This window comes from Typopeltis vanoorti, chromosome 15 (assembly GCF_054136105.1).
Source record: "Typopeltis vanoorti isolate ZY-2024b chromosome 15, IOZ_Tvanoo_1.0, whole genome shotgun sequence".
In the NCBI taxonomy this organism is placed as follows: domain Eukaryota; kingdom Metazoa; phylum Arthropoda; class Arachnida; order Uropygi; family Thelyphonidae; genus Typopeltis; species Typopeltis vanoorti.
Window position 1 is genome coordinate 30,750,549 of NC_143563.1, and position 25,416 is coordinate 30,775,964.

Consider the following 25,416-nt stretch of genomic DNA (forward strand, 5'->3'; position numbering starts at 1 on the left):
TAGAACAACCTGCACTGAGCAATTCTGAGCTTGTGTCTTCTGACATTACAAGAATGTCAAATGAGATCACCGCTGCAACTTCTACTCTGCCTTTCTATGGTCTGATCTGGCTTTGGTTCTGATCCAAACACCTGCTTAGACTGAAAAAAATATAATTATAACTGGAATGAAGGCCTTCATCCCTCACCCCATCCAAAATTTCAACCACTATTCAAGCCTTGGTTTTCTAATGGTGTTTATCCTGGTATACTGGAAAAAAAAATACGTATATGAGGAATGGCTTGAAACTAAACTTCAGCATCACAATCTGATTTTGAAAGGACCAAATGCCAAAAATTTGCCTCATATTCTAATGGCAGTCAAGCCTGCTAGTCCCTAGCTAAGATCATTGGACACAACTTTGGTACACCCACTTTCCACTGCTTTCACATCCAGACCATACTATTTTAACATCATCCAAAGATAACACTGATGAATTAGCTATTAGCATCATTCCTCCCTTCTCTACCAAGAACTACTCAATCCATAGGATTGAGTAGTTCTTGTTTTTTGCCAGTAGGAAATGAGTAGAGTCCTGAATAACTTGGACATGAAGGACAGGTAGTATGTCTGATGACATACTACCTATTGTACTAAAATCTTGTTCTCTGGAATTAACTCCTTTCCTTTAATCCTCTCCTCACTTTTTCTTACTCAAGTGGCATCTATCCTATTGCATGGAAACAAGGCTACATTCAGAAAAAAAAATCAGTCAACAAACTACTATCCAATTACTCTTCACTTGTTCTCTCAAAAACTATGGAGTAGATAATGAATTGCCAGCTTCTATGCCAACTTGGAGGCCCACCAGCTAATTAGTAACCAACAATATGGATTCTACCACTCCCGATCCATCCACAGCTAGTCTTCTAGCAATTACCATCCACCCCTGCACTCAAGCTATAGAAAAGCCATTGGCCTTTTCCATAGCTTGAGTGCAGGGTGCAAGATTGGTTTGATAGAGTCAGGATTATCTGTGGAGGTCACCATAATTTTTATAAATGGAAGGCCGTATTTTAGCAATTAACTAATATTTTTTGATGAAGTATCTATAAGAGCTGTTAGATAAAAGATGCATAAAAAGATATTTTTAAACTTTCAGAAAGTATTTGATGGATTCCCACATGGCGAGTCAGTCTTTCTAAGCTGTTCACTTTCAGTTCTTTGACGTTACTCTGATAGCTGAGCTCTTATTTTATCTTAAGCATATTTTGATTAACAGTTTTTACATAATATTGTACAGATTCTGAGAGCTGTGTGATTAATATGAAATTTGATTCCTCTTAGTCTAAAAAAGACTGAGAAGAATAAAATTTGGATTTGGTCACATAAAAATATATGATAAGCAAGAAGAAAATACTGTACATTTAAATTAAATTGTAATTAAATTTTCCCCCCTTTTCACAGGCACTGTGGCTTCCAGGTTCACAAACAGAATTGGCACTTGTGACAGCTGATTTTGTGAAAATTTATGATTTATCTCAAGATGCCCTAAGTCCACAGTTTTTCTTTCTCATTCCAAGTGGAAAAATTAAAGATTGTTGCTTCATTGTTACTGATGATGGACTCCATTATATGATGTTAATGTCTTCAGCTGGCCATATTTATTATCAACATATGTCTGAGGAAAGTTCAGCAAATAATGGACCATTTTATGTTACTAACATTCTTGAAGTTAAGCATTCTGAATTAAAGGTTTGTATGTTATTTTAATATTTTTATGTACAGCCTCAAGTTTTGAGGCTTTCATATCTTTAAGACATTTTGAATCATTTTACGTATTAAGGCATAATTTTTATTATATATTTTGCTACTGCATAATTGCCAACTTAAACAACTTGAACCAAATCAAATATGGCCAAACTCAGGAATCAACAGAAAACACACCTTTAAAATGGTCTTCATTTTGGTAGTGGCAGCTAAAACAACTGTTTTACTTATTCTGGCATCAATCATACAAAGTTTTTCAAGGTTATGCAGGCATTATATTTTTCTGTTAATGTACTGTACATTATCACAGCCAAGTGACAGGTCCATTTCTTACCTAGCATATGATAGCTTTACAAACTTTTGTAGGTAGGATTCGCATAAAAAAAGATAACTTAGCATCATTTGAAAAGCTCTTATAAAGGTTGTTTATGCCGTAGATGGGTTGCATACCCAGGTCTTTCTGACCAAAGGGCATTGTCCTTACAGACTCAGTGTGTGTATATGTGTATCCATTCATCCTATCCTCATCTGTCCAAGATAGGTTGACTCCTTCTGATTAGGGATTATAGGCAATTAATTCAGCAAGCTTGTCATTCCTCTGCTACAGGCTTGAAGGATGCATACTTTGTCTGTACATACAGGGTGTTCGGGATAAATTTGACAGTTTCGTAAGGAAAAAGAAAATCTTCTTTGTATCTATTAAATTTAATGAATTGACAAAAAAACATTACAGGCAGAGTTAATTACAATACTATCAACAAGATTTACTCAAAATAACCACCATTAGCATCGATCACAGCTTCAATTCTGCTTCGGAACCTCGAACAAGCTGATGCTACAGTCTCCCTGGGAAGGGCCGCAAAAACTGTTTTAATTTTATCCATTAACTGGGCTTTTGTATTACTGGAAGTGCGATTGGTGTCTTTTTCAACTGCGCCCCATACAAAATAATCCATGGGGTTAAGGTCTGGGGAGTTTGGAGGCCAAACATTTGGACTGGTGAAGTCGTAGAAATTTTCAGACAACCATTTTTGACTTTTCCCAGAGGTGTGGCAAGGGGCCGAATCCTGCTGCCATACATACGGCCTACCATTGGCTACCCTTGTTATCCAGGGCTTGACTACAGTTAGCAACTCCACGAACAAAGCCCGAATTCCAATGCCAGGGTTCTTCAACACCTGTTCCTGCAGATTTGCGAGGAATTCTGCTGTACGAACGCAATCAGATCGTCTGCTAGGGATCTTTCTTCTTGCTACATCCTCGTAGTCACCATTGCAAGTCTCTAGTTCGTGCCTGATTGTTTTTACTGTATTCAGGGAGCATTGGGCAGCAGTCGTAATATCCTTATTTTGATGGCGGGCACGAATCATCATGATACAAGTTATTCTCTTCCATGATTCAGGTGGATTCCAGCTATCCATCCTTTCTGACATCTTGTATATGAATGAAGAAGGGTCCAAACTTTTAAATGAAGAGAAGTGTGTGTTAATACATGTAACTTACGGAAAAATATAATTAATTATAAATATGTCAAATTTATCCCGAACACCCTGTATGTGTGTTTATGGGACTAGTTTGCCTGTTTGGAGGAACAAAAAAAAATCCAAGTTTCTGGGTGAAAAAACCACCATCTCCATATGAGACTAGCTAACTCACCATCTGATTGAAAAGACTCGATAAAAGTTCTTCATGTCATAGACAGGATTCTAACCCAAGTTTTTCCACCCAAGGGGCTCGTGTATACCAACTGAGTTATGGAGGCTCCATACACATCCTAATGCACACATACATACATATATGTGTGCATTAGGATGCTCCTTATTTTCAAAGTTTAGTTTTTTCTTAGGCACTCTTTCATTTTGTTCTATAATAAGTAAACATTAACAAATTTATTAAATTCTGGTGTTTATGCTTATATATTGATCATCATGCATCACGTTGTTTCAGGAAATTGACAACATAGACTAAATAAATAAATAAAAATATTTAATTACTACTTCCTATATTTTGCTATATTGGTGAACTGTACATAGTCCTGGTGTTCTGATATACAGATATTGCTGTTTGGCCATTGTATGAATGGTTGCAGCTGCAGGATACCTAGTATACTCCAGGTAAATCTAGTAGTGGGTCTTTTGGGGAGCATATAAGAGTTGCTAGCTTTCTGTGCAATTTATACCAATTGAGTTATGGAGGCTCCACATACATACATATACAATAAGTAAAACATTCAGTAAAAAGTTTAACAAATTTATTAAATTCTTTTTTAATCCAGAACATCTGGATTAAAAAAGTGGTTGCAAGATCGTGCTCTTTTGAGATCTTATCCACCTTTTCTGAGATGGTGATAGATTTGCTGTAATCTATATTTGTGTGGGGGTGGGGTTATGTGGTGTTAGAATTATTTTTATCTGATGGGAGGTGTAGCCATTTGCTAAAGATGTATTTTTATGCAGATAATTCCAGTGTTATCTGAGCAAATTAATTTTGCCTGGTGGACTAAGGTTTTTATAGTGCCATGTTATTGGGAGGGGTAATGTAACTGTTGGTGGATGTATTTACCTATGGGGGGGATATTGCAGTTTATCAATTTCAGTTTAGTTTTATTATGTTCATTATTCTATCTGTGTATTCAAAATAAGGAAGGTTACATCTACAATGAATTCTGCTTCACATAAAACCTGTCGTTGCTTTTTTTTTTTAAATACTTGTACTTTGCTGAAGCCTGTTAGAACCACTGATGGATGGATGTACTTACTGGGAAAGTACACAAGGAATTTCCTCGTTGTTCTACATTTCTTTTCAAATTCCCTTTAAATGTATGAATTCCATAGATTGAAGATTATGGGTATCGCCCTTCCTCCTCATCCCCAAATTCCAGACACAATGCAAGTCTAATTTCTACATTTCAATTTGCTGTGAGTTATCAGCTTTCTTGGTTAACTTATTTTGTCTACTCCATGCATGCAATAAACATGCTTTATTCTATATGATAATACTAGATGTGTAAGCTGATAGAACATCTGGATTAAAAATGTTGTCAAGTAAACAAGTTTTATTTATAGTTATTTATATGCTTGTAAAGTTTTTCATATATTGCCTTCAATTATGTCTACTATCTCATTCATCTACACCAAAGGACAATATATGTAAGTAGAAACATATTTATAATATTTGCATGTTATATTTCTGAAATTATTATTTTATTATTTTATTTTATTTTCAGGATTCAAATGGAATGGTTGGAGGTGGAGGAACTTCCATATATTACTCTCACACTCTCCAGTTGCTTTTTTTCAGCTATTCTCAAGGAAAAAATTTTATAGCTCCATTTTCAAAGGTTACAGCTCAGATCTCAAACATTTTTCTCATCCAGTTGAAAAACTCAAATGGCAATAATAGTGGAAGCAGCAAACCTAGTCCTCAGCCTCTTTGCCAGTGGTCTGAAGTTCCAAACCATCCAGGTCTGGTTTTGGCTCAAATGCAAACATCTAATAATCCTGTAATTCTCATGATAAAACCTGATGTTATATTTGTGCAAGAAATAAGATCATTGACAGCCAAGTCTAAAATCACTGATATGGTGACAATTCGACATGTCATATCTTGTGGTGAAATGCGTACAACATTGATTCTTCTTTGTGAAGATGGAAGTCTCAGAATTTATATGGCTAGTCAAGAACAAACTGGCTATTGGCTTATGCCAGCCTTTCATCCTACTAACATTCCCACAAGCACAAAAAGCTCAAAGAAAAAAAAAGCAACCAAAAGTGGCCGACCTGCTGGTACGGTATCATTTCCAATAGATTTCTTTGAGCATTGTAACCTAATGACAGATGTCGATTTTGGTGGTAATGATGTTCTTCAAGTATATAATGTTCAACAGTTAAAACACAGATTAAATACTACAGGCCTATATATTGCTAGTACTAAACCTGCTGGATTCACTTTGGAAGTTTATAATTCTGACAACACAGTGGTGATGGTTGGAGTTCGGGTACTTGTTGGTAATCAAGAATTACAAAGAGCACCTTCATATATAGAAATATTTGGAAGAACTATCCAAGTATCGTTAACACGTAATCGGTGGTATGACTTTCCTTTTTCACGTGATGAATCTCTTACTGCTGACAAAAAGATATGCATATTTTTTGGAGCAAGTTCAGATCCATCTGGTGTTACTATGGTTGATTCTGTAAAAATTTATAGCAAAACTAAGGAAGCATTTGGCTGGCCTGAAGATGCCGATGACTTCACTACCACTGCAGGGCCTAGCATAGCAGGATCAGGACCAACTCTAGGAATGGAAGTTGATGGTATCCCACCAGCACCTCTTCCTTTGACACCTCTGGATAGGTAAGTTGATTTTTGTAATTATACTAACCACTTCAGCCAGCATAGTCTAGTAGTTGCAGCTGTTGTTAGAGCTTATTATCATAATGTAATAGTAATATTATAATATGGTATGTGTGTTTAGAATTTTAGAAAATATTTTAATCTGCTCGAAATGATAAATTATAGATTATAAGTAATATATGTCATGTTATTGTTGCTATAGATTGATAGATTAGTAAATGCTCGAATCAAATTAAACTTGCCAAGAAATTATATTCTTGTTTTATCCTTCAACCAAATGTAAGCAAACAAAGTTTGTGTGTGAAGTACTTCATCACTAGGCTACTTATATAAAGAGACTAAATGACTTCATATTGATTGCCTTTGTATCCCATAATGCAAACACATCCCCTTTCGGATGTGTGTAATGCTATGTAATTTCTTGGCAAGCTTAATTTGCAACCAAGTGAATAAACTTCCTAAACCCTCACATCATTTCTCATGGAAATAATGGAGAAAGTCATTAACAATCCACTTGATACTCAACGTAGATTCTACCACATACATTCTACAGTTAATCTCTTTGCCACATCAACAGCTGTTGGATGCAAGACATGGGAAGGCTTGGAGAAGCTCATGTGGTTGTCTTTGACATTCCCAGATATTTTAATCAGATCTGACACAAAGACCTGTTTACTAAACTCCCATCTTATGGTGTACTCTTTGCAATTAGATTGTGAGTTTTTAATTGTTTATTAAATGCCATGGCTTCCATTCTCACCAGTGTAGCGTATCCCAGTGATAGGATACCCTGTAGGCCATGCTTTTCATCCTATACATACTTTGCCTTATCACTAACATTAGATTTTTTCAATAGGTTTTGCTGATACACTCCATTCCTCTTTTCATTCAATAGTGTTCTAATATTCCAAGCTACAAGATCCTCCATAAACAGTGTCTTAAAAACTTATTTCCTTCTTTATTCTATTGGGGAGAGGTGAAGTGTGACCTTTCTTGCATAGGATAATGCTGTGCATTGGTAGCACTGAAGGTTGATAAGCCTGTCAGCTAGATCTAGATGACATCTAGATCTTTATACACGTTCAGATTTCCCTCTTCTTGGATTGAATTACACTTCTAGCCTGTTCTGGCTTATGGACTGTGTCCATTTCCAGTCAAGTTCAGGTGACACTACTTGTCACTTGAACAACTGCTGACACTATATGAATCTTGATCCAGCCTTAATATCATTCTTCTCAAGGACCATGTAGGGATTGATTATATTTGCTTTATTTTTTTAAAGAGAGAGTTTAGAATATAAGACTGCTAAGGTGACTTTTTTTTTTTTTGGAAAGGGAGGTATGTAGCTAGCCTGGTTCGCTGAGTGTTTAGTGTACCCACTCTCCAGTCAACAGGATTCAGGAAACTCTGCTGTGTACATAGATTTTATGAGTGCCTTTAGAAAGAATTATTTAAGAAAGAAATAAAAATGGAAAAGTATAAATAAAATTGGTAAAAATGCTTTAGCCCACCCATGGTACTAAGGTAGTAAAGGCTTACAACCTGTTGTGTGTGGGAGTCCAAAAAATAAAGTTAACTGAGTAGAGATCTATGTATAATCTATAAGGAAGACAGATATTGTGCCAATTGAGGGGAAAAAGTGAAATATCAGCATGGAGCAGAATTGAAGATAGAGATCATCAATGCAAAAGAGATGGAACTAGAATTACAGAAATACCATAGTGACATAATTTGTGTTCCTGAGATGAAAAATAAAATAAAACAGGGTGAGCTCCTGAGAATATTTCAAAAAATAAGACTTTATGAATTTATGATCAGAAAAAATTTTATGAATTTGTGATCATAATATGAATTTATGATCAGAAAAAATTTTTTTGCATAAGAGTACTTATGCAAAAAAATTTTTTCTGATCATAAATTCATATATGATGTATTATTTCCACCCCAGTGTCAAAGCCTTAACTAAAAAAGGGTGTTAGTGCCAATCAAACAACATTAAAATTATTTGAGATATGGACTGGTGTGAGACAGGATTGTGTAATCGTTTGGATTACTTTTTAACATAGTTCTTGATTGTATTATAAAAATGGTTGTTGTTGTTGTTGTCTTGTCCTTTGAAGAGTCTTAGATGTTTCCGTGCGCTCTTTGTACTGCTTTGGCTATGTCTGTGATTTTGTTTGTATAGAGCTGTTGTTCAGGATTAGGATCTATTTCTTGCAAGGCTGCTGTAATTGCTGGACAGGTAAAGATGTGAGTGGGTGTCAGTTCCGTATTGGGGCAGTTGTTGCAGTTTCTATATGTTCTCGTATCATCTGTATTGATCTTCATTCCTCTATAATGTCCTGTTCGTAGTCTTGCTATCGTAGTGGAGGTCCTTCTGTCAGCATTGATCTCGGGAATTTGATGTTGTATCACTGATTTCAATGGAATTAGTTTAGCTTTTGCTAGTGCATTGGCATCAGCAAGAGTTATCATATGAGTTTCTTGGTTGAGTTCTCTGGCCTCTTTTGCTAATTTATCAGCTGCTTCGTTGTGATCAATGCCTACATGAGCAGGAATCCATTGTAGAATGCAACTTTTACCTAAACACTTTAGATGATTTAAGAGTTTATGGATGTCTTGTGTGAGCTTGGTATTGCCATTTTTGATTGCCTCCATAGCTGATCTTGAGTCACTGTAAATTATAATTCCTTCAGATTGTTGAGATGATGATAGATTTAAGTAGGCTTCTAGTGCTTTAATTATTGCGTAGAGTTCGCTGGTAAAATTGGAAGCGATTCTCCCAGATCCAACTTTTATTGAAAGTTTTTCACCTTTCGGGAGTAGAAGGAGAACACCAGCGCCTCCATTAATCATATTGGTGTCTGATGATCCATCGGTATAACAAATAACCTGTTTGGAGGATGAAAGAAGGTTGATGGTATTTAGGCCTTTTTCTTTAAGCATTTCTTTTGGTTCTTTTTTTGTACAGAGTTTGGTAAGGTTTAGATTTATGAAGGTATTTGAAGGTAAAGGACTGGAAAATAGAGGTTCTTTGTTTATGTGGACATTTAGCTGATCAAGACCTATTTCTTTCCTGATAGTGTCATCATATTGTAAAGTCGATGATCTGTGAAGTCTGCAAATTTGGTTCCAATGTTCATAGGTTTTTAGGGAGACATGATCACTTTGGTAGCTTCTGATATTATTTATGAATTTTATGGTGGCAAATAAAAATGGTTATCACAAGTATAAGGAGAGGAATAAAATGGAATCTCACATCACAGTTGGAAGATCTAGATTATGCAGATGACAATAGTTTTAGTATCATCAAAACACAGTGATATACATTCAAAATTGGAAACATTATATAAGATACTTAAAAAATTGGACTTAAAATGAATAAAACATCTTGTTTAAAATTAACAAGAAATGAAAGAAATTAAAATTGATCATCATGCATTCGAAGAAGAAGTTAAGAATTTTATATGCTTGGAAGATGGTAGAACTGATAAGGATATAATACAGAGATTGACAAAAACAAATCCTGCTTACAGAAGATTGAATAATATATGGACATCATCCAAATATCATAATAAAATTCAAAAAGATCTTCAATAGCAATGTGAAGACATGCAACTTGACAAAGAAACAGAAACCAAATTAAATTGTTCCTAAACATAGTGTTTATGTAAAATATTAAAAATATTTTGGTCACAACATATAATAAATAATGAGTTATACAAACAGACAAAGCAAAAAGCATTGCTAGTAAGATGCAGATGAAAATGGATTGGCCATGCACTGAGAATGGACAGAGTAATTACAAGAGTAACTTTGACATGGTTCCCAGAAGGAAAAATGAAAAGGAGGAAGGCCTAAACTAACTTAGCAAAGAATGACAGAACAAGAAAAAAGATGGTTGGAAGAGCTAGAGAGAGAGAGAAGCAGAATTAGTTGCAGGCAGCAGGAGTAACTGGAGAAGATGGATTTTAAACGTATGTCATGTGGTATAAGGAGGATAGGTATCATAATATTCTCGTGCATCGGTTGAGAATATATATCAGGAAATGGTGATAATATGAATTAGTATAGTTATGCCATTCATTAATTACACTAGGATTTCATTCTGTAATCCTAGTGTAATTAATGAGTTACAGATAAAGATAAGGAGAAATAATTAATTTCTCCTTATCTTTACATCCTTGTTTCAAACGAGTCTAAAATAAACAGAAATTTACACCGAAATGGAACTAAATTTTCTGTTGATGCCTTTGTATTAGAGGAGGGAGAAAATTACAGATATTTTTCACTTAATATTGATATCCTAATTTCCCTGGCCTTATAATCCATGTAATTGTGAGAAATTTAAAATAATGCTGACTCTATCATGATATGATAAATCAAAGAATTAAATAAAAATGTGAGTAAAAGTGTATTTCATTAACAGTTAGTAAAAATATGTCTTGATCTGCAAAGTGTTTATATGATATTTTCAAATTTTATATTTGGTAACTCTTCCTAAAGTTTTGCTTTTGAATTTAAAAACTTGAAAACAATTTTTTTCCTCTCCCAGGATCATTGAAACAAAAATTGATACAAATTTTGTGGATAAGAATTTAATTTTTAGTGTTCTAGTTTTTTTTTTCTATAATAAGGTATATGTAATTTTTTTTTTTTTTTTTTTTTTAGATTAGTTGGAAGTAGTTTAGAACTTCTGGATGGTTGTTTTTCTGTTGGAGCATGCCCAAGAGAAAGACAGACTCTAAAAGCTACAGCCCTTGATTTAGCAACTCAGATGTTGACCCTTCCAACACCACCAATTGTTCATCAGCATGTTAAAACTCTTCTTTCTGCTCTTCATATGAATCGAACTGCTTATTGTAATCATAAGGTATGGAGAAAATTTGTCTACTTAGTTTGATTGAAAATTATTATTTTAATGTTTTATTTTTTTTGTGACATGCATGTTTCTGCTTTGCATTAAGTTATTGCCAAATTTGTTGGAATTTAAACAGAACCTTCCAGTCTATTTCTTCCCTGTTCAATATCCAAAAGAAAAGAAAAGTCCCCATACTTGTTTATTTATTAGAGCAAAATTAAAGGTAAAAGAATCTTATTTACATATGAAAAATTTTAACTAAATTTTAGTGTGCAAAAATTCTTTCCACTATTTTAATATATATAATGGACTACGCAAAGTAATCACATATGTGAAGTATCATCATTGTAAAAACTTTAAAACTGCTGCATGTGAAATATAATATGCAGCAGCAAGTTCAGTATAAGTCAAACCCAATAGGTGATTCAGTTTAGGCTTGATCTTCACATTCTTCCTCATGTAGGACCTGCATATGCATATCTTTACTTGTGGATTATATCCTGATGATGCCAGTTTGACTGTAGTGAAATAATTATTAAATTATTAGGAAATATTAGTTATTATATCATCTATATTGTCATCTCATGCCTAAAATTACCATAATAAGCATATAAGCCTAAACATGAGAATCATAGTAATCCATGGAGATTTATTTGCATACAAGGCTCATCACTTCTGTAAGTTGGAACTGAAGCTATCTAGACAATTCAACAGACTCACCTTTTGAAAACATTGTGGATTGGTTGGTTTATGGTTTATTGGTGCAAGGACAGCAAAGGTCATACTATGCCATAATGAATGTTACAGCAGTACAGAGGGTATTAATAAAGAGTCAGAGATAACTTAGTAAATAATAATGTATGCAGAAAAATTAAGTTAAGCAATACAGTATTTACATATAAATAAAATTTATAATCAGGTGCGTTTGTATAAATTAATTCGTTGTAAAAAGTTACAATCATTGTGCAGTTTGTCTGAGTCCAATAACATCTCCCTGGGTGTATATGGATAGACTAGATAGTTAATTTTTCATTTCTCTCTCTCTCTCTCTCTTGTGAAGTGCTGGCACTCCTCTAGAATATGACAAATGGTAAGATGTGTGTTGCATTTTTTGCACATAGGTGAGTCATCAGTCTTCGGTAAATAAGAATGTGTGAGATGACTGTGACCTATGTGAAGCCTAGCAAGAACAGCTTTCTCTCCTCTGCTTCTAGTTTGACTAGACTACCAGTGCTTGATTTGAGGTTTAATATAAAGTAAATTATTTGTTTGCTTCTTGCCATGATGACTGCCACTGGACAATTAGCTTAGATCTCATGAACTGGCTGTAGTCTGTATATGGTACTGTCAAACGGTATGTGGATAAAGTATGAGCTGATCTTGCAGCTGCATCTGCAGTCTCATTTCCCTTAATTCTAATGTGACTGGGAATCTAGCACAACTGAACATCAAAATTAAGGATCTTCATTTTGTACAATGATTGTAAAATCTCACAAAGCAGAGATAGCTTGTAAAGAAATCAATGAGTCTGTATAAATTGCACATTTTTGGTAATACAAGTGAAGGCTTCAATGGCATGCAACTCTGCTATATAATTACTGCAATCAGGTGGGATCTGGTTGGGGATAGTAACATCAGGAAACACAGCAGCACATCCAACAAGGGGCATCAGTTCTTGAACTATCGGTACGGATTATTATTATTACGTGACACCTCCAAGGAGTCCAAAGACACATTGAGGGAGGGGACCACTCAGTCCACCAACTACAGTGAACCTCATCATCTACACCAACACCATCTACTGCCCACCACCACCACTAGTATTTTCACAGACAGTCACAAACATCCATGCCCACAGCAGGATTTGAACCCGCAGCCCTTTGACTGGAGAGTAGATACACTAACCACTCGGCCAACCAGGTCGGCAGATGGGCAAGAAATCATCTGAGCTACTTTGTATGCATTAAACAATTATTATCATTATTTAAAATTAAGGGGATATTAAATCCCACGTTATTTCAAAGCCGAATAAGAAACTCAAAGATCGGAATCAAGGAGTTTCATGCCGAATATAATAAACTATAAAAGTTTCGGCAGATTGTAGCGTAAGCTAAAGCACGTAGGTCAACTCGTAGCAAAGGTGGATAAAGTTCTGATCACTATTCTTAGTATTACCCATAATGTAAAATACATCTCCTAGGAGATGTATGATGTTATACATTATGATGGAAGGTCACTACCCAGACCGGTTTCAACCTTTATTGAGGTCTCATCAGTGAGTAGGTAGACCAGGTAATACTGACATTATAGCGAAAAGAACTTATATACCTTGCTATACGAGTTGTCAAAAAGGTGTACCCATAAATTACTTAAATAAAAGATCCTACAATCCGCCGAAACTTTTATAGTTTACTATATTCGGCATGAAACTCCTTGATTCCGATCTTTGAGTTTCTTATTCGGCTTTTAAATAATGTGGGATTTAATATCTCCTTAATTTAAATAATGTTACATCGCTGAAGTGAAGCCTATTGGCTCATTTTTTTAAGCAGTTATTATCATCCTAACCTGTATAAAGTACCACTTTCTTTTTTCCTAAAGCACTCTGCATTTACAAGTATACTAGCTTTGCTCTCTTATGGGAGCAAAGTCACTCAGAAATTAACTGAATTTAAATAAATACGGTTGCATAAAACTTTCCAAAATTTGAGAAACATTAATTATCAGAGATCCCACTTTACATCCTAGGCCACCTATAAATGCTCATAGAGGGTGCACCACCTGGATAGGACTTTAGAGTCACCCACATGTTTCACTTAGTATTGTGTTGTATTTGAGTGTGTCATCATCATCATCATCAAATTCCTGCCATGTACCCTCAAGGGGTGTACAGGATATGATAGTATTACATCATTAATACTTATTAATTAGGATGGATGGAGAATGCTGTCTGCAAAACTGTGACTGAGACTAGGTTGTTCATGTACATGAGAAAGAGAGTAGTGTTAGGAAAGAGCCCCAAGGTACCCATGCACTGGTGATGAGGCCCGAAGAGAGAGAGAGAGAGAGCTCGCAACCCAATTGCAGAGAGTGGCAGATAGATCAAAGGATGACAGTTTGTTTAGCAGGCCTTGATGCCAGACATGATCAAAAGCTTTGGAAATGGTAACAGCAAAATCCAGTGGTAGGTGGTGTAAGTTAAAAGGTCAGCTGTGGATCTTGAATGACAGAACATTGTCCTGATGAAAGATGATTTTTTTCTTCTGCAAACCGGGTCTTTTCCCATGAATTTTTTCGTCTAGTCTGGTTAAAAGATTGGAATAATATTCCCCAGTTATTGTTTTACCCTTTTCAAGATAATTAATAAACAAAATGCCTTTAGCATCCCAAAACACCGATGCCGTGACCTTTCCTGCTGATGGAACCGACTTTGTCTTCTTTGGTGCAACTGGCTTCTGGCCGCTGTTTTGACTGCTGTTTGGATTCTGGTTTGTAATGGTGAATTCAAGTCTCATTCATAGTAATAAATCAATGCGCAAAATCAATTTCATTCTTGTTAAAAAGCTCCAAGCACTGTTCAGAGATTTTCATGCGAGTGCATTTTTGATGTGCTGTGAGCAAGCGTGCCACCCATCTTGTGCAAAGCTTTTTCATTTGCAATTCTTCATGCAAAATATATCCTACATGTTCTTTTGAAATGCCTATAGTCGTGAAATAGCTATAGTCTCAGCTATTTCACGCACTGTGACTTGCTGGTCATCCAATACCATATCATGCATTTGATGAATGATTTCTGGTGTTGTTACACTTTTTTGGACATCCTTCACGTGGATCATCTTAAGGCTGGTATGGCCACATTTAAACTCGGCAGCCCATTTGTTAATTGTTGAAAACGAAGGAGAAGAGTGCCCATAAAGTTTTATGAACTTCAAATGAATTTCTTTTTGGCATTAAACCTTCTTTTACAAAGAATTTTATAACCCCATGATACTCAAATTTTATCCATTTCAAGGGATACAGACAACTGTATAAAAAACAAACTACTTGATAGAATGACTTGTAATTTCACATGGATGCTTGTGGCAGATGTACCAACTTAGGGAAAAAAAAATCTTGCTAATAGTGTTGCCATATATGGTCAAGGCCAAGAACTTTTCAGGCCACCCTTGTATTTTGGAGAAGACTGAGGTAATGGCAGTTATGTGGTAGTTGGGTGGCAGACTTCTCAACTCCCTTTTTTTTTGGAATAGGCTGGATATGTGATTGCATCTAGTGTGATTGTGTGTGATTGTTTAACTCTCAAGCACAATGTTTGAGAACAATTGAAGAGATGCCATCAGGACAGGAGACGTTTTTTAGTGCCTAAGGTATGTAGTAATTTTCTGGTGTTTTTGTCAATAAACTGAAGATGGCATATGGTACTCAGATTCTGATATGGTAGGAGGTGAGTTCCCTAGGTCATCAATGGAGGAATTTGAGGAAAAGAACGATGCTAGATAAGTAAAATTTGTAAAATGCTAAGTAAAAATTTAGTGTAAACTTTGGAACTTCATAATTTTCATCTGTGCTATCAGTTCATGTGTGAACTGATTTGGTTTACCTCCAATTCCACCAAATCTACTTCACCAGCCTCTTTTTATACCAGTAATTCTTGAATGTATTCAGTAGTCATATCATCAAAGCTTTTCCCTCCTAATGACTTAGCAAGTTCTACTATCACATTGATTCCATTTTCTGCCAGTTCAACCATATTCCCTGAATGAAGCAACACTCTGGCCAGACATTTTTCCAACACACATTTAATGTTGATGTCCTTACTTCTTTGAGCGATAAAGCTATGATTCCAATACAATCCACAACTGAAAATATTTCCATGCCTACTTTATTTCAAAGATTCAGAATTAATTTTTTCCAAAATCAGTTGTAATGATTTTCTGATATAATGAGTTTTAAAGGTAGATATAGCCTTGATCTAATGTGTGAATTAAATAAGTTTTATTAGGTGGTAGAAACATTACTTCAATATATCTTTTGGATGGCCTGGCACATTATCCAATAGTAACAAAACTTCAGGATGTATATTTTTTTGGCTTTAAATAGTTTTCCACAGCCAGCACAAAACAATTTAGAAACCATTCTTTAAATAAATTTGGAGTTACCAAAGCTTTATTTGTTTTCCAGTATACCAGTAACATGTTTTTATTTACACCTCTCATTGCAAGATGATTAGAGGATCTATAAACTAGCATCATCCACAGGGTTAGCCTCGTGGCTGTGCCCTTTGCAATCATATGCCTTGGGAAGGAGTGTCCTAGGTTTGATTCCTGTCGCTGATGTGAGGAGCTGAAGGATCTTCCTCAACCATAGCCATGTTAGTCAGTCTTGAGCATGGACAGTAGGGTTTTCCCCCCAGTTTATCCTGGGGTTTTTCATCCTGCAAAGCAGGCAAACCAGCCTTGAGAACTCAACACTACAGACATAGGATACGCCAGGGTGTAGGGCTGACCACCTTATCCTGTGAACGGTTTGAGGTCAGATGATTAATAAACCCTCGACACCTCTAAGTAAAAGAGGGTAAAAAGGAAGATGAGATAAACTAGCACAGGTTTATCACATAATTTCCTTATGCATTGCTGCACATAGGTAACATTACACAATCTTTCGATGCCTTAAAACTTGGTGCAATTTTTTTTTTTTGCACTTTCTCCTAGAATTCTTACATTATGTAATGACAAGAGGTTTTAAAATAACTCAAATCACTCTTTACTGGCAACAAACTCTACTTAATACAAAATTCTCCCCAAAAAAGTTTTTGTTACTACTATTGTCAGTCCAAATACCAAGTGATTTTTCCCTTTTCTCAATTATTGGTATTCAGGAACAAGCTGTCATCTTTGTGGAAATGAAAGATCCAGCAGCAACAGCCTAATTTTCTGTTCATTTTTTTTATGGTGCAAATTGTTGCTTCATTTAAACTTTTTGCAATGTATAATATCTACTTTTTCTAAGGCATAATTTAGGGCTGGAATTTAATTCACAGCAAAGAAATTCTTCTAATCTGGTTGTTAGGAACAAAGTTTAGTAATGCATTTGCTTTTTTTTTTTTTTTTTTTGATAATAGCTAATGAGTGTTAACAGTGGAAATTCACAAAAGTGGAAATGATGAAAAAATCAAAAAGATTGTGTTATGCAAGGTTTGTTGTAATTCTTTAACCAAGTTAGAGTAAAAGTCTGTAAATACCGTATTATGCAAGGACACAATTATCCAACTGTGTTATATACAAGCAACCCCCCCCCACACACACACCCCTATATATAGATATATGGGGGCGGGGTGGCGGGGGTTGCTTGTATATACAACAGATAGAATTTAGCATATCTCATTCCCTTTATCTTTGTAAAGGAAATTAACAGAAGTAATATTCTCTGCAGTATTCCAATTATTAAAATTTAATGTCTTACTATACTATATATCTAATTTTTAAATTCTTATTAAATACAGAGGATAACTATATGGCCATTCTAAAATCTACATGATATGAGCTCAAAGAAAATATTTTATTTTATAAAAACTTTGATTTAGCTTTTCTTAAAAATATTTTTAGTCTGTATAAAGGAAAATTAATATTTTGTATTTTATTAATCAGTTGGTTCCTTTATTTCTGAACAACGACATCAAACAATATAAAAAGAATGAACATAGCAATCAGTCTGTCATAGTACATATATGAGAACTCCCATTGCAGGATTTATTCTATCCTCTGAATCTTCTTTACTTTATTTAATTTTAATTTTTTTTTCTATTCATTCATTCAGTCTGCCTTCTTCTTTCCTTCTCCTTCTCATCCATTCCTTAGGACAGGTAGAATCCCCTGAAGTTTTGTTTTTCTTCTTTCCTCTGCTATTTGAATAGCTTCTTCTGACAGCCATTTACAATCTTTCTTTTTTGTTGCTTTATTTAGGCTTCTTTGCTGCTTCTATGACTGTACATTTTGTTTCTTACCACAGTTCTAATTCACTCCCTGTTTTCTCCATACTTTTTAATTTCTTTCCGACTTCTACTTTAAATGCTTCTTATATGATTTAAATGAAATCTGATACCATCCTTTTGTTTCTTCTTAGCCCTTAATTTCAATTTAACTTTAGCTATCAATAATTCATGATCTGTCTCACAATATGCACCAGGTAGTGTTTGTGCTGCTTCACCTTCTGCTAGCAACAATATAATCTATCTGATGATGTCTATATTCTCCATTAGGTGAAGTCGATGTGCACAATCATCTTTTATCGAAAGCAAGTGTTTGAAATAAAGGAACTGTTCTCAACACAAAACTCAAACATCCTTTCTCCTGCTTCATTCCTCAGTGCTAAACCAATTTTTCCAGTGATGCTTCATTCTAATTTTACTTCCACTTTTTGCATTCCAATCACCTAATATCAAGAGAAAATATGTTTTATCAATACTATATACTACTTGTTGCATGCTGCTGTAAAATTCTCTGACCTCATCTTCACTTGAATCTCTAGTAAGTGCATACACCTGTATCAGTGTAACATTCTGTGTGTTGAGGTTTAACTGCTGTGAGGACAACATCATGTTGGAGGTTTAATGGAATATTTACAGCACTAGGAAAGGATTAAAAACTAATTTTAATGCTTCTGATATTTCGTCTCAGTCACTGAGACATCTTTAGGGATTACAAATAACTCTTGTAACACAGGAACCAAACCTTGGAGATTCGGTGGCAAGCCTTGAAGTAAACCCTGATTGATTCAGCCAGAGGCATGTGGTGAGGTTGTCAACAAGAATAGAAAAATCAGAACTCCGTGGTGGACACAGGAAGTTAAAGAGACAGTGAAGGAAAAGAAGAAAGCATATCAAAAGTTCCTGGCAAATAAGTCAGCTAGTGCTCTTAGAGAATGCAGAGACAAATGTAAGAAAGCCAAACACTGTGTAAAACTAGCTAAACAAAAGTCATGGAAGGACTTTGGCAAGAACATAGAAAATAAATATCAAGAAGGTGGCAAGATATTCTGGAGGTTAGTGAAAAAACTCAGAAATGGGAGAAAGAGAGTTGTAAACGGAATTAGAGATGATAAAGGTGACATGAAATCTAGAGAAAAAGATATCCTTGGAGTATGGAGTAATTACTTTGAAAAATTGCTAAATGAAACAAGCAGTGATAGCACAATGGTAAAAAACACTCAACAGGCATACATTCAGGTATATATATCCATACTTGAAGTAGAAAAAGCCATCAAAGGCTTGAAATGAGGAAAGGCAGCCGGAGTAGATGATATTCGACCAGAAATGCTGAAGTATGATGGTATAAAAGTCTTATACCTATGCAGTGGTTGCACTGCATAGTTCAGAAGATCTGGACAGAGGGACGAATTCTGGATGATAAGAGTAGAGCTCTCATAGTACCCATATATTAGAAATATAAGATCTGATAATGTTGGAGTCTTGACAAATAACAGACTGATTTGGAGGAAAATTGTAGATAGAAAGTTAGTAATGATGTAAATTATTCATCATATTAATAATTTACATCATGATATCATAATACACGATGTACTCTGGCAAAAAACGACGATGTCATACATAGAAAACAACTGCTACATAAGAAAATTTAAAGATGCTGCTAATATGCTGAAAAATCCAACCCAGTGCAATAAAAATCAAGGTTTAATTCTCCATCAAGTGTGGTCAGCTCTAATAAAAAATCTACCTCAATCTGAGCTCGGACTGTATGAACAAGAACACGTGACATCGTCCAGTATTGTTCAACATCGATAACGTTTTATATCTGCATTCTGTTATTTGAGTTTATGAATAGCCAGACGGTTATGATTTGTATTTATTAATTTCTCTTGTTTAAACTTTAAGTTATACTATTTTCCCCTGAAGATGTAAATCCTACGATTTATGAAACTTGTTGGGAACTATTATTTCAGTATATTATATAACTGAATAATAAAAAATGTGGTGTAATCACCGAAATATGTCTTTAGAAATACTATTTCATTTTAAATAAACTGCACAACTAGTTTTGTCTTCTTAGAACATTTCTTCAGGTACATGGCATGTAGGAAATATCAGCAAACCTTGCGAGAGAAAAGTGTAAACATTAAAATGCTAATCTATTAACATTTGAAGGTGTTCCGTGTATCTCTTCAGTGTTGGGCGTGTGCACCCGTTCAAGGTCTCGTGAATGCCAAATTTGCATAGCAGTTCAGCTGTCTGGGAGATTATAGCTGAGGTTAGTGTTGAGGTGTAATGGATTAAGGATGATTTCATTAGATTCTAAAGTTTTTCTCCATTCATTATAGCATTGAAAGATGTTTTCGATTTGTCCCACATGACTGGGTGAATGATAGTTTTCGTCATTAGCATCAGCAGAATTGTGGACTTTTTTCAACAGAATGCTTTCTCTAGTCCTGCCATATGTGACATCTCTTTTATGTTCTAGTTGTAATTTGATGGATTTTTCAGTCTGGCCAAAATAAGGCATGCTGCAGTTGCACCAAATCCAATAAATACTGGGATATTTCATATTATGTTTTTTCTTGGGCGTACTGAACAAGGAACGCATTTAAGTAGTGGAGTGAAAGAAGTCCAGATGTTATATTTTTTAAGAACTTTAGCTAGTAGGCAAAACAGAACTGATATATGGTAGGGATGTGCAGCCTTTTCATTATTTCTATCTTCAATATGGTGAGGAGGTAGATTTCTTCAATTTCTTCTTACAACCTTTCAGCAAAATGGTTATTCAAAACAAACAGTTAAGCTCTATTCAGTCCACTCCTAGCCATATTGAAAATAGAAATAATGAAAAAGGCTACATATCTGTACCATATATCAGTTCCATTTCACCTAAACTAGCTAAGGTTCTCCAAAAATATAACATCCAGACTTCTTTCACTCCTCTACTTAAACCCCTTTCCTTGCTCAGTACACCCAAGCAAAAACATAACAACTTGAAATATCCTAGCATTTGGTGCAACTGGAACATGCCTTATTTTAGCTAGACGGAAAAATCCATCAAATTACATCTAGAAGAACATAAAAGAGAAGTCGCATATGGCTGAACTTGAGCAAGCATTTTGTCAAAAAATTCTCAATTCTGCTGGCCCGAACGACAAAAACTCTGTCATTCACCCAGTCATCTGGGACAAATTGGAAAACTTCTTGCGATGCTGTGATGCTGGAGAAAAATTGTAGAATCTAAAGAAATCATCTTCAATCCATTACATCTCAACACTAACCTCAGCTGTAATCTCTCAGACTGCCATTGCACTGTTATGCAACTTTGGCATTCACGAGACCTTGAACGCATGTGCACGGCCAACAATGAAGAGATGCACAAAACTCCTTCAAATGTTAACACGTTAATGTTTTAATGTTTACATTTTTTCTTTCGCAAGGTTTGTTGGTATTTCCTTCATGTTATGCGCCCCAAAGAAATCTTCTAAGAAGATGAACCTAGATGTGCTCTTGGCTTATAGTCGTTTAATCTGTTTGAGAAGAATGAAAATGAATATATTGAGCTGTTGCGAGACAACTACATCAAGCAGCATGTGACAGAAGGAACTCAAGGTCAGAGAGTGTTAGATCTGATTTTAGTGTCAGAAGGGATTTCAATTAAAGACATAACTATTCTGCCTCCAGTTGGTGACGGTGATCATGTAGTACTCACTTGGGAAGTGACTAAGTTTATGAATGTTCCATTCAGAAAAGGTTACATGCTTTAACTACAATTATGAGAAAAGGTTACATGCTTTAACTACAATTTCCTACAATATTCCTTGTAGGAAATTATGACCACTCCCTCAGGTGGTCATGATTTCCTACAAGGCAGGAAATTATGACCACCTGAGGGGTATGCTGAGTTCTGTACCATGGTATCAGTTATTGGATGGGAAGGATATTGACAGTGCGTGGAAAGTGTTTAAAAAATACTTAAATGATGCGATATCAGAATGTTTCTCTAAAATTCAAGAATAAATAGAGTATGAGTGAAACGGATGTGTAACCATATTAAGCAAGAGATTCGTAAGAAATAGATGCTGTGGAAGGAATACTGTATGATAAGGATGATTGCCGTTATGAAAATTATAAGCAGTAGGCTAGAAGAGTCACAACTGTAGTATGGAAAGTTAAATGAAAAGAAACTGGCTCTCCAAGGTAAGACAACCCAAAATAATTCTGAAGAATAACTCTTCTAAATGCAGATGGTGTGAGGGTGACATGCAGAAAAGGTTGTTCAACTAATGAGTGCAAATTTTGTTAAAAGCTGTCAACCTGGTGTATGCGACATTGAGCTCTGCTAGCTCTTCACTGGTTGAAGAAATTCTGGTGTATGAGGATGAGTTATTAAAGCCATTGCACATACTGAATAAAAATTCAGCAATAGGGACTGATGGGATTATTAGCACTGAAAAAGTGCTAAAAGAGTGTTCAGCTGAACTGGCTCTGCCTTTGACCAGGCTGTATAATATGAGTCTCAGAACAGGGAAGATTCCACAGGAATGGGAAGAATGTATGGTAATTCCATTGTACAAGGGTGGTGCAAAGACTGATGTATCCAACTATCGACCAGTTAGTATCTCAAGAGTGGTGGTGAAGATTTTGGAAAAATTGGTTAGATCTTGCATTCAGAAACGAGTTGACAGTGAATTCTCTGCTTTGCAATGAACAACATGGGCTTACTAAGGGAAAGTCATGTTTTAGCAACTTGCTCACATTCTATGATAATGTTACCTGGGAATTTTGCTAAGGCTTTTGACAGAATACAGCATGGAAGACTTTTGCATAAATTGGAGAATATGGGTCTGAATTATAAAATATTAATGTGGATAAGAGGATGGCTGACTGACAGACATCAAAAAGTGGTATATGGGGGATGTCAGTCTGCAAGAATTGAGGTAACCAGTGGTGTACCATAATGTTGAGTGCTTGGTCCACTGTTATTCAATCTGTACATTAATAATATTGGGAAGGATTTGACAGGTGACATACTACTATTTGCTGATGATGCAAAGATAGGTAGGGTAATCAGGAATGCTGCTGATATGCAGTACTTACAGATTGATTTGAGTAGGCTGGATTTGTGGGTATGGGAAAATGGATGTCAGTAAATGTAAAGTCATGCACTTTGGCATGATTGGATATCCAATGTCATATTATATTGTTGGGATTATGCTAGAAGAAACTGATCAGGCTAAGGATCTTGGAGCGTTAGTAGATAGGAAGTTGAAGTTCAGGGACTATGTAGCAAAGATTGCAAATATAACTCAAAAGATAATTGCAATGCTGAAACAACTTTCACATGTAAAGATAAGGATGTCATTTTGCCTCTTTGCAAGGCCTTGATAATATCTCACTTGGATATTCTGCACAGGTCTGGTTTCCAGTGTGATTCTGATTCAGTGGAGAGAGTGCAAAGTAAAGTGTTAAAAATGATATCAGGATTATGGAATACTGATTATGAAGACAGATTGAGAATTTATAGACTGCAGACACTAGCAGACAGGAGAAAGAGGTGGGGATATGATTGAGACTTATAACCTTCTGAAAGGGTCATACAGGATTTGATTTCAGTTGATGGAATTTTTAATTTTATAGAGGGTGAGAGAAGGACATGAGGGCATCCTTGGAACTGAGAATGAATGCTGCTAAGAAAGGGATGAAGGCTAGATTTTTCTCTCATAGAGTGGTATGTGATTGGAATGAATTGTCATTGGATGTTGTGTATGCAAGTAGTGTGAATGAATTCAAGAATAAGTATGAAAGCTGATGCATGTAGTATGTGGCCTCCCTCAATGAGTCCCTGACTCCCTGGAGGTCTCTTTAATAATAATAATAATAATATATATATATATATGTTACTCTTTTTCATTTCAGGATCAGGCTCTACTTAAGTATGTACTACTTTGTTTGCATAATAGTAGAGAAGGTAAACCATGTGATGAATTAGATGGGGAGGCATTTTATCGATTAATAGCTTTGGCAAGAGGTGTAGCAGTTTCAAGGCCAGCTAACTTAGTACGCTTTGCTGAGTCACATGATCAGACTCTTTTAGGAGATACTTCTGAGACAGGTAATGATTATATGATATATATATATATATCTTTTGCTATTAAGCTTACATTTTTTTTATAGTTATGTTAAATAATCAGCTGTTGTAAAGTTCTGGAATACATCACTAACTTTTTTTGATATTTTATGAATTTGAATTTTTGATGAAAGAAACAAATATATTTTCTGAATTGAAATCCTTTGTCTCTTCTGTGTTAATTTTTATTACTTCATTTGCCATTTCATCTTCCCTTTAATGTTTTTGATGTGTTAGTTCCAAAATATCTGGATGCCTGCTCCTTCTCAACTCTCACTCTAATATGAAAAACAATAATATGAATTAGTGTACCCTCTACTGCTATTACAGCATTTAATTCCTCTGAGAAAGCTTTCTGCTACATAGAGTGGTTTCATTCTGCTTCACAATTGGTATTCCATTTCATCCCACAAGTGTTCAATAGTGTTGAGATCTAGGTCCTGTGCATCTTAGTCAAGTTCTTCAACACCCATTCCTGCACAGACCTTGCATTGTGAATAGGAGCATTGTTGTGTTGATACATGGAAAGGGCCTTCACCAACCAGTTACCATGAAGTTGAAAACACAAAATTGTTGACAATGTCATTATAGGCCCATACTGTCTACTCCACCTAACTTACAGTTGGCACGACACATTTGGGTAGGTAGTATTCTCCTGGCATCCAGCAAACTCAGGCTTGGCTGCCATATGGTAAATCACAACTTTCAGAGAATGCACTTCCATTGCCCTTAGTAGTGATCAGCTTGTGTGTGGCTGCACAGGCATGGAAACCCAGATTCTTCAACTCCTGATGAACAGTTATGGTATTGGCATTGCATACAGAGCCATTTTGGAACTTGGTAGGGAGTGTTTCAACTGAAGTCCAGTGATTTTTTTTTTTTTTGCACCATGTGCTTCACCACTCTCAGTCCCACTATGTAAATTTATGCATAAATATAAACATGTTGCATAAATTTATGTAACAACAACAGCATAAGCGTGACCAACTAGATCACGTTTATGCTGTTGTTGTTGCTGCTTTGAGGCATTTCCTGTAACATCACTTATGATTGATCAGGGCAGAATTATAATGTGGCATCCTCTGATAGTGTAATATCAAAAGTTACAGAAGATAGCAGGACCTTGTGCAGTTCCCTTTTATGCCTGTATGAACTGTGTGTATCCACTACTACCGAATGGATGTCTGAATATTTCTGATCAGATAGTATATCTCTGTTAATTGTTTGTGTTTTTTTATGGTTTGTGGTATGAAAAATCTGCATTTCCAAGCAAAAGAGAGAGAGAGAGATTTGCCGTATCTGACTCACCTTTAATTGAAAAGTCTCATAAGA

The 25,416-nt window shown here is 35.4% G+C and overlaps 1 protein-coding gene across 3 annotated transcripts in view; it reads left to right on the forward strand.

Moving 5' to 3' along the window:
• poe (E3 ubiquitin-protein ligase-like protein poe) overlaps positions 1-25,416 on the forward strand; it is an 801,929-nt gene that overhangs the window by 508,487 nt on the left and 268,026 nt on the right. For all 3 annotated transcript variants that reach the window (XM_090405892.1, XM_090405894.1, XM_090405895.1), the window contains 4 exons: positions 1,447-1,734; positions 4,976-6,105; positions 10,777-10,978; positions 23,874-24,069. In XM_090405892.1, coding sequence (XP_090262018.1) covers positions 1,447-1,734; positions 4,976-6,105; positions 10,777-10,978; positions 23,874-24,069 — 1,816 coding nt within the window. The remainder of the gene's footprint in view (positions 1-1,446; positions 1,735-4,975; positions 6,106-10,776; positions 10,979-23,873; positions 24,070-25,416) is intronic.